The sequence below is a fragment of the Leptosomus discolor genome, chromosome 1 (assembly GCF_034619465.1).
Source record: "Leptosomus discolor isolate bLepDis1 chromosome 1, bLepDis1.hap2, whole genome shotgun sequence".
NCBI lineage: Eukaryota > Metazoa > Chordata > Aves > Leptosomiformes > Leptosomidae > Leptosomus > Leptosomus discolor.
Window position 1 is genome coordinate 183819500 of NC_141391.1, and position 10059 is coordinate 183829558.

Genomic DNA, 10059 nt, shown 5'->3' on the forward strand with positions numbered 1-10059 from the left:
GTTTCACTGTTTATTAAATCTTTTAAAGTGTGCCATCAGCAGACATTTGGGTGTACATACCTTACCTTGGAAGTTTACAATGGTCACTTTTGCTTTTATAGAATTTTCCAGAGGACTGTTAAGTCCTGTCTGAAATGAAAATAAATAACCTATTACATGTCATTTATATGAGTGTATAAGTCCTCCAAATCGTGCCAAGGTACATTTTTGAAAACAGCTAGGAGATAGGAGGGAGTCATCCTAAATTTGCTAAAGGAAAGCAAGGGTTCCATATTTGTGAAACTAAAACAAATAGAAAATCTGCGTAATTTGTGCTTCTTAAGGTCATGTCTTTCAAGCTGAAACAAGTCATGAGACATTTCTGTACTAAAGATAACTGTGGAAGAAAAATAGAATAGATGCTTTTTTGACCTGTATTAATGACTTCAATTTAACATAGTGATGTTAAGAGTACCATCTAGGTGATGAGTAGCTTGTTTTCTGTTACACAGTAGTCAAGTACCTTCTATATATAGTAGTCAAGTGGCTTCTATAAAATGAGAAACATTCCACAGAGAGAGTGGATGCGTCTGTGTGTATATGTGTTTATGTATCTGTGTTTCTGATACACGTATTCAAATACAGTTTCATATTATTCTGTTCTGACAAAACACATTACCAGTCTTATCCTAGAGAGTTCTTGTTTATGCTGTAGTACCTGCTGATTTGAGTAACTTTTCATCCCCCCTTCCTGCCAAATAATGAAAATTTTAAAACATTTTATTATTCCATTCATAATACAACTAAACCAAGATGAAGTATGTTCTCCTGTCCTTTTGCAATGCTAACTTCAGTGAGTTTACAATGAAAAAAGTATCAACTCAGTTTGCAAACGGTATAGTTTGTCATGGAGGGCTTAAGGCATGGATATGAAGCATGAAAACCAAATAGCCTGGGAGATCCTTAAGTCCCATGCTTCAGGTCCCAGATCAGGGGATCCATGTTGCGCTGTCCAGAATTGCAAGTCTCCAGCAGGTAGATCAAGTTCAGCCTATCTGTACATCTCATTTTCTCTTGTAACATGCAGAGTGGAGGTTCTTCAAGGAAATAACTAATGCTTTGACCCTGGTATGTTGTTACCAAACAAATGTGACAAAAAGAGGCAAAGGGGCTAGGTATAACCTGACTTTCTGCAGTGCAGGGAGGGTCTGCAGTAAGGAGTATTTGGGGCCCAGGGCTTTTCCTGCAGTCCCTGTGAAGCCTGGGCCTGTGTCTTTGTCAGGAGATAGAAGAGAATGTGAAAGTTGGGAGTATGCTAAGGCTTTTGCTTTTGGGAGACCAAGCATTTAATTGCCCACTCCTTTCGTACATGCAATTGGCAGAATAAATAGTTCAGAAGGCACTTGGAAGGTAACTTTCCAATAGTAAAGGGACCTCTAGAAGTTAACCTCTTGAAATTCCTGTTGCTGCCCTGCTTGAGGGATCAGCACTGCTGTGTTTGTAAGGACCAAAGAGCCACAAATCACTAGTACAGTGACTTATTGTACATGATTGTTTTTTATGGGTTTGGGGAAAACCCTTGACTTCAACTTGTGCAGTTGCTGCTGGCAGAAGAGCTGTGCTTTCAATGAGGAAAAACTCACAGCAGCCTGAGGTGTTGTAAAGGTGAAGGGTAGGCTTCATGACTGACATTCAGAATAGTTCTTACGGATGTCAGAGGGTAGTTCTCTCCTCTTTAGTGCTGCTGTTGAACAAACTGTACACACAGTCCGCTTTTAAATGTGCTTTCTCTTCAATAAGAGATGTCTTGGCACAATAAATTCATAAATATGTCATCTTTAAATGCCTAAGGCTAACGAAATTTAAAACAAAAGCGTTGTGTATCCATTTTGTAAATACTTATCTGACTCTCCTCTCAAACCTATAAAACAGGGTTTACAAACTCTTTCTAAAAAGAGTCCTCAGGCCTCGCATATATTTTTTTCTCTTCCTCTGTGTTACTTTTTTTTTTTTTTTTTTTAATCCCTTCTGTGCAGATGATTTTCCTAAACCACAGATCACTGTCCAGCCCGAAACCCAGTCAGCAATCAAAGGCTCCAATTTGAGTTTTGTGTGTTCGGCAGCCAGCAGCAGTGACTCCCCGATGACTTTTGCATGGAAGAAAGACAATGAATTACTGCAAGATGCTGAAATGGAGAATTATGCACACCTCCGGGCACAGGGCGGTGAAGTGATGGAGTACACTACCATCCTTCGACTGCGCAATGTTGAGTTCAGTAATGAAGGGAAATACCAGTGTGTTATTTCAAATCATTTTGGTTCATCCTACTCTGTCAAAGCCAAACTTACAGTAAACAGTAAGTAGGTTACTTTTTGCTTGTGGACTTAAAGTAGAATGATTTTAATCAAGATATGTAAACATAGATTTTTCCATTCTCATCATCTGTGTCTTTTAGAAGATCCCCTAATAAGCTGAGATGGTTTCTTAAAATATATCTACTTTCAAGATCACCGTTCAGTTTTACATCTGGCCCCATTGTGCTGAACCATAGTATAGGCAAAACCAAATAACAGACCCTATTTGTAGTAAATCTGACAAAATCTATGTAACAAGATGGAAAAACATTAATTTTTTCTTCACAGGAGGTAAGTGTATGCTGTGTTTCAAGGTACTATCAAAAGGTCATGAAAGAGGCTGTTAGCAGAAATGAGATTTTGATCTAGGCCGTCTTGTATACTTCAGAGCTCCCTCCCTTTCTTTTTGCTGGCTACTAATAAATTTAGATTGTATGCTTCTCCAGCATTTTTAGGCCCAAGAAGGGTGTTAAGAAAATGCTGTGCAAAAAAAAGAAAAAGTATGTTTTATTTATTCATTTTGATACCACTCACTTTTCTTTAGTGCTGCCTTCATTTACAAAGATCCCCATGGACTTAACCATTCGTGCTGGGGCAATGGCACGTTTGGAATGTGCTGCAGTTGGGCATCCTGTCCCACAGATTGCTTGGCAGAAAGATGGTGGAACAGATTTCCCTGCAGCGCGCAAGAGGCGCATGCATGTTATGCCTGAAGATGACGTGTTCTTTATTGTTGATGTAAAGATCGAGGACACAGGTGTTTATAGCTGTACAGCTCAAAACACTGCTGGGAGCATTTCAGCTAATGCAACGTTAACAGTACTAGGTAAGACATTGGCAATCCTTAATGGCATAATCTCCTTGAAGCACAGAACTGTTGCTGAGCGCTTTTAAAATCGTCAGCTGATTTAAAATAGAAATGTCATGAAAGTGCTGTATAGAAATAGAAATATTTTGAAATAATTTGCATTGACACATAGTTATAGATTAGAAGCACATACTCCAGCATGCAGTCACTATTATGGTGCAAAATAATAAAAAGTTAGTTACGTTTCTCAGTGCGTACACTGCAGAGGGGGGAAAAAAAGGGGGCTGCTGGTTTTGTTTAGGGATGGGAGGTTTTGTTTAACTTTTAATTTCCTGATGTTTTGTTAACCATTTTTAATGTAGTTCTCTGTGGTCTTGAGCATATATGATTTGGCCTTTTTACCTTCTAAGGTAATCGAGCATCTAGGTCTGATCAATTGACAAGTAAACTGTAGGCTCTAGGTTCAAATTCATTGAGTGTGTTTGTTTTTTCTGAGAATGAGAGTAAGCTTCATTAGGTCTTACTGATGCATTTAATTTAGGTTTTCCCCTTGAGCTGTGAAGGAAAGGGACATGTTCCCGTTCTTGCAAGGTCATTTGGAATATAAGGCTTATGCTTTCTTTTCAGAAACACCATCATTTTTGCGGCCTTTGCTGGATCGAACTGTAACAAAAGGTGAAACTGCAGTCTTGCAGTGTATTGCTGGTGGTAGCCCTCCACCCCGACTGAACTGGACTAAGGATGACAGCCCTCTCGTGGTTACAGAAAGACATTTCTTTGCTGCAGGCAATCAGTTACTAATTATTGTGGATACAGATGTAGAAGATGCTGGGAAATACACTTGTGAAATGTCTAATACACTTGGAACAGAACGAGGCAACATCCGTCTTAATGTAATTCCTACTCCCACCTGTGATTCTCCTCAGAACATTGCCCCATCACTTGATGATGATGGATGGGCCACAGTTGGCATTGTGATCATAGCTGTGGTTTGCTGTGTGGTGGGCACTTCCTTGGTGTGGGTGGTCATCATCTACCACACCAGAAGGAGAAATGAAGATTGCAGCATCACAAATACAGGTGTGTAAACTGAAGGTTTGCCTTGCAAAGGAAAAAAAAAAAAAGTTTGTGGTTGCTTTGCAGTGACTTTATTGTAGGAACATCTGACTGTGAGTCAGAGCACACAAAACAGTGAATTACTTGTTACCTTCAGTGCTTTGCTGACAACTTTAAAAACACTTCTAAAAACTCTGAAGTATGCTCATGGCTTTTGTGTACGTTTTGCTTCCCCATAGATGAAACAAATTTGCCTGCTGACATTCCAAGTTACCTGTCATCCCAGGGGACACTGGCTGAAAGGCAGGATGGATATGGTTCATCTGAAAATGGCAGTCATCATCAGTTCCTCACATCTTCCGTGGGAGGGTATTTCTTGCAGCAGAGGGACAGTAATGGTAGGTGTAAAAAGTTAAGCAAATTTTTCATGCTGCTTGAGTAGCTGCAGTTTGGCTATTGTCTTTCTAACTAATAGAAATAACATTAAGGAAACATCTCACTGAAGTTTTAAGAGAGGATGTGAAATTTATTGCTTGGGATTGCTTCAACAAGGTAATAACAGAAACTTGGTTCTGTTCATCCATATGGCGTTACGCCTTTGCTTAAATCATGAAGTTTTTCTGTAGTCTCAAGGGTAAATTTAAACTAATGATCACATTTCCAAAACAAGAATGTGCAAAAGGAATTACAACAACATGTCTTCCTCTCTTATAGCATGAAAAAGATGCTTTTAATGGAAGGTAGACATGGGTAGTAATACCATGTAACTTTAGTATCATATAACTGATTAAACTTTCCTGTTAGAAAAGTCATTTGGGTCAGAGTCAATAAAGGATTTAAGGTGACTGCAAGTTAAAAGCTGCAGTACTTAATATGTCTACATCTGGCCCCTGAGAATCCAGAACATACCTGGGTTAGGGAGGAAAAGGCATCTTGCTGGAAAGAAGTTGGGATCAAGGTACAGTCAGGAGTTGGGGCAGGTGGGAATGGAGCAGTGGTGAGATAGTTCTGAAGTTGTAGGGTAGTGAGAGGAGCAGCCTCTTTGTGGAGCAAGAACCACAGACCATGTCCACAGCTTTCGGGAACCATTGAGCTGAAAGTCAGTATGTCTTTTCGAGCAGCTAGTGACTCCCTCAGATTCTTCCACCTGGATCTCTCTCATTAGCACTCTGCACTCCTAAAGGAGACTGTGTGACAGAGCATTTAGCCTGGCTTCCCGTGCTTTAGAGGAGGGAACTCACTGGTTCTGATCTGTGTCATTTGGTTTGTTCTGTTATCCAGGGACTGTAATGAAGCAAAGTGTGACACGTTCTCTGTCAAGCTAATTAACTGAACACTTGCTAGGATTAGAATTCTCGTCAAAAGGTTAGGTTAAACTTAAGCAAGTTCTAAATACACTATGAAATTGCAGTTGAACAGACAGGGTTCATAAAAGAGCAAAACTTACTCAAGAAATTGTAAGCTGAAGCTTAAGAAAAGACCACATGCTGACATGTCAATTCTATTTTTAAGTCATTTGCCATCTAGATAACGGCAGTGAAACGGACTTGGAGGGTGTTGCAGATCCGTTCCTATGCCACTATCTGGGTACTTCAGGGAATTTGTGTTTAAGAGGAAACCCATATGGCTCTGAGGCCTTTGAAGCATACAGTGCAAGTAAGTTGAGGGGTGAGAAGTTTTAGTCCTAATTTGATCTTGTGCTGTGATGAATCTACATAAAAACAATTTTTCATTTTCTGTAGGTTGCAGTCCTGACCAAAGAACAGTATGCCTGGACCCGTATGAGTCTGGGTATTTAAAGAAAAAGGAATGCTATCAATACTCACCTCCATTGGAAGATCCCTTTGACCAATGTGTTGGCATTATCGGGATGCAGGCTACAAGTAGCAAATTGATTAACTCCATTTATACTCAAAATGAAGGAACTGGACTAAAAAGCAGAAGTCTGAACTCGGACACATTTGATTTAAACAGAAGTTTAGAAGCCTCATCTGTTATCAGTAACAGCACTTTCATGGGTATGTTCTAGCGACTGGTTTTTCTCCAAGCTGCTGGTATCCTTGCTGTCTCGTTTCCTACTTCCAACACTAAGCAAACCTGATTTCTCAGCTTTTTCTTTCCCACTGCTACGGTAGGTAATTCTGTAGTAGTGTTTAGATGCTCATATAGCTAGTGTTGTAGAAAAACTAATTTTGTGCTGTCTTGCGTGGGCTGCTTTTTGCGGGTGTCCATGACTTTAGTAAGATAACACAGCATGTGGAATATAAATACTTTAGAAAGGAAAATAGGAGAGATGGGAAGTAACTGAGGAAAGACAGTTTGAGAGTTGTCCTTGATGGTTTGCATGGGTTCTTGTCTTTTTGTTTTCTTCCTCCCTCTTCCTCCCTGAGTAACATGTGATACTGCAGTACGTATTTTTTTAAGGCTCACACAACTGAGCTGCACACTGGGTCAAAAGGAGAAATGACATACATTGAAGGAATCCTCAGGTCAAACGTAGTAGTTCTCTGGGTGTAACTGTGAGCCTTCTTGTGCTTCTTAGGAAGCCTGATTTCTAAGGACCATGAGATACAGTGTCCCAAATACTTGAAGTTCAGGAACGGAAAAGTGATTACAGTAAAACTGCGTAATAAGCATATTTAGATGACCAGGAGATCTTAATAGCTCACACTTACATAAAAATCTCATCAGTGGTGTGATTCTTATCTTTGATCTTAATATAGCTGGCAGATTTCCGTAAATGTTAGATTACTTACTTAAATACACCTTAGCAAACTTCAGGCATACCAGAAGTTTTGCCTGACAGGCAAATCCCAGGAGGGCTCAGGGCAGGTGGGGAGACTTGAACTCCGGTGTATGAGGATATATTGTATGATTCGGTGAGCCAGAACTATTTACCCTTCAAAGTAAGGCAGTGTGGAAAAAATGCCCTCTTTACACTTCCTTTGTCTTCTTTTCTCATGGTATGTATGACAGAAGAGTTCCTGAAGCTTAATTCAGGGTTTACATTTTTTTATCCAGATTGCAGGGAGAGGTGGGTGGAAGGAGAAAAGCATTGCTTTACCTTTGAAGCTCCCTAAATTTGGGTGTTGGCTTAAAACGCATATAAACTCACAAACTGCTTTTATCCCTGTGATATCTGAGCGCCAAGTGCAGCCCTGGTACCGTGGATTGTCTCTTGGCTGGTGTGTCAGCATGGTTGATCAAGGCCTGGGTCTGCTGGCTCTGTGAGGGGACCTGTGGGAATGTGCATCACTGGGCTCTTTGTTCTCGGGGGGTGGGGAAGGAGGTACAAGCTCTGAAGTTTTCCCCCATCGAAAGCCGGATGTTTGGACTGTAAAACATTACAGATGCCATGACATCTGGCAGAGGCCCTGGGACTACTCATGGCCTCTTGGCTGCCTGCCACTGTTGCTGTGGTGGGCATGTGCAGATAGGGCTTTACCACATGTCTCCTGCAGAAAGTAGTTCTGCTGTATGTGGGTATACCCAGGAGTTAATGCAAGCTTGAGGGCTCCTGTTCCCCTTTCTGCCCTAAAAATCTATGTAGGCCTACATTTTTTGTCAGCTCTCTGAGCTACTACCCCACCCGACTTGCATCATCATTGCTTTCTATGGTTCATAATCGTTAGCACTTTTTCTCTCGGAAGAGCCTATGGTTGGATCTTGGAGGTGATGGCCGTGGAAGAAGTCTTGCTAGATTTCTTTAGCTGTGCATTCCCTTCTTCAGCATCATTATCTTTAAATTCAGCCCCACCTTTTGCCCCTACAGTCACAATGAAGAGGACGGTTGGCATTAACATCACTGTTGATACACGAGCCAGAAAGTTCACAGCTTGGGTTTAATTTTTTTTTTTTTTTTTTTTTTTTTTTTTTTGGTAAGATAGGATTCATTTGTGCTTTGGTGCTGTGAGGAACATCCTTTCATGTTGTGTTAGGAGCAAAATTACTCTGCAAATCATTGGTGCAAATATGGACTTTGTCCAAATCCATTTTTAGTAACTTCTCAGATTACAGTTTTACTTGAAACCTTTGCTTCTAGCAGCTAAGCAAAACTAGAAGTTTGGCTTTTTGGGTGCAAAATTTATTAATGATTGTAGCGTTAAGTTACTAATAAAAATTTAGTTCTTCAAAATCAGCCTGTGGCACGTTGTCCTCTGAAAATAAGTCTTTTGAGTGTTGCTTAACAGACACTATGACTTGTGATGGCTGTATCTTTCTTCGGTGAAAAAAGAGAAGGCCCTTCTTGCAGAGGTGTTGACGGCTAGCACCTTCCCAATGGTGAAGAGCGACAGGCAAAGTAATTATTTTCTGGCTGGTTAATCCAGAAAATTATTAATAAAGATTCAACTGAAATGCCAAATTCTCTTTGGGCTACGTCTGTTCTAGCCATTTGTGGGCAAAGAGGCAAACAGGTGTGAACGGAGAATTTGGCTGACGGGACCAATATTATTAGTGGGAGATGCTAGCCAGGAAAAGTTGGGGTTTTTGTGGGTTTTTTTGGTTTTTTTGGTTTTTTGTTTTTTAGCATTCAGAATGCACAGTGGGAGGACATTGTATAATGCTACACATGTTGGGTTTTTTCTCTTTTTAAGTTTTTGGTTTTAGTTTTTATTTTTGCTGAACTGAACGGCAGCTGTCGTGTACCATTTCTCGCTGAAGAACGAAACAGAGAGACTGTTGCAACTTGTGTATCAGAAGGTGTCCTGTGATATGTGTGCAGTTTGGTCTGTGCGCCTGCCTCCCCCCTCACCACCCTCCCCAAAGAAAAGTGGGCATGGGAGTAGTCATGAAAACAAAAGTAATGAAGTTGTGTGTGGCTATACATTTACTTTGGAAATGTTTTTAATGTCTCAGGTGGCAGAATCTTGCCTTAGCTTGTGATCACATGGATGTTTTCTTTTAAGGGGTAAAATAACAGTTAAGTACAATCCCGCTTTGGTGAAGTTTTGCTTGTGTTGATCCTTGGCTTGCATTCTAATGTGGAGCCCTTAGTGAGACACAAAACTGTTAGCATAAGTATTTTTATACTTTCTCATTTACTGTCTTTCAGGAACATTTGGAAAACCTTTATGGAGGCCTCAGCTGGACTCTCTTTCAAGTTGTAGACAGCCAGCAAATTGCCAACCAAAAGCCTCCCATAATAAGCCTCATGCCTCACTGGACTTCAATGCAGAGGCAGACGAAGATGGAAAGGAAAGGACAGTTTCTAGAGGAGAAAATAGCATTTATACTCACAAACAGTCCTTTGAAAACTTTAGGACTTCTACTTTCCAATCCTGTGATTTGGATACATAGCTCCTTTTGGACCTGACATTGATTTCTGGAACCAAAGAAATTCTTTGACGTACTACTACCTCAGTGTGAAATTTTATTTAAAAAGGGAATGAGGAAAGGAAGAAGGGAAGAAAGAAACCACATGATGCTATGAATTCAGAACAAATAAATGCATTTTTATTCAAATAAAACATAATTGCCAAAATGCTGTATGTTTTTATACAGGGAAAACATTCCTTATAAAAATACTATATTTCTAATTATTTTATAGCTTTGTTTTATGCAAATAATATCTTTTGTAAATTAATGGTGTAAATAATACAACATATGTATTTCTATGTCAGACTTCATTTTATTGAAATAAGTAGTAAGCATTCTAATTTTGTACTGTTACTTGTACCTTTTTACAAATGGAAACTCCATGCTGTTTGCAGGTATCATGCATCGTATTTGCACATTACTTTTAATAAAATATGCTGCCATGTGGTCTCTGACCCACGTTAGTGTATGAAGAATGAAAAGCGTGATTTATGTTTGTGGATAGTCTTGCATACATAGGTGCCTTCTGTTGCATGTTTGCACCT

At 39.9% G+C, this 10059-nt stretch overlaps 1 protein-coding gene across 1 annotated transcript in view; it reads left to right on the forward strand.

Moving 5' to 3' along the window:
- The window catches only part of LRIG3 (leucine rich repeats and immunoglobulin like domains 3), a 44821-nt gene extending 35325 nt beyond the window's left edge, over nt 1-9496 (forward strand). The window contains exons 13-19 of the mRNA XM_086472351.1: nt 2016-2336; nt 2879-3160; nt 3770-4222; nt 4438-4596; nt 5711-5854; nt 5941-6216; nt 9252-9496. Of these exons, the coding sequence (XP_086328477.1) occupies nt 2016-2336; nt 2879-3160; nt 3770-4222; nt 4438-4596; nt 5711-5854; nt 5941-6216; nt 9252-9496 (1880 nt within the window). The remainder of the gene's footprint in view (nt 1-2015; nt 2337-2878; nt 3161-3769; nt 4223-4437; nt 4597-5710; nt 5855-5940; nt 6217-9251) is intronic.
- Nucleotides 9497-10059: the final 563 nt, after the last annotated feature.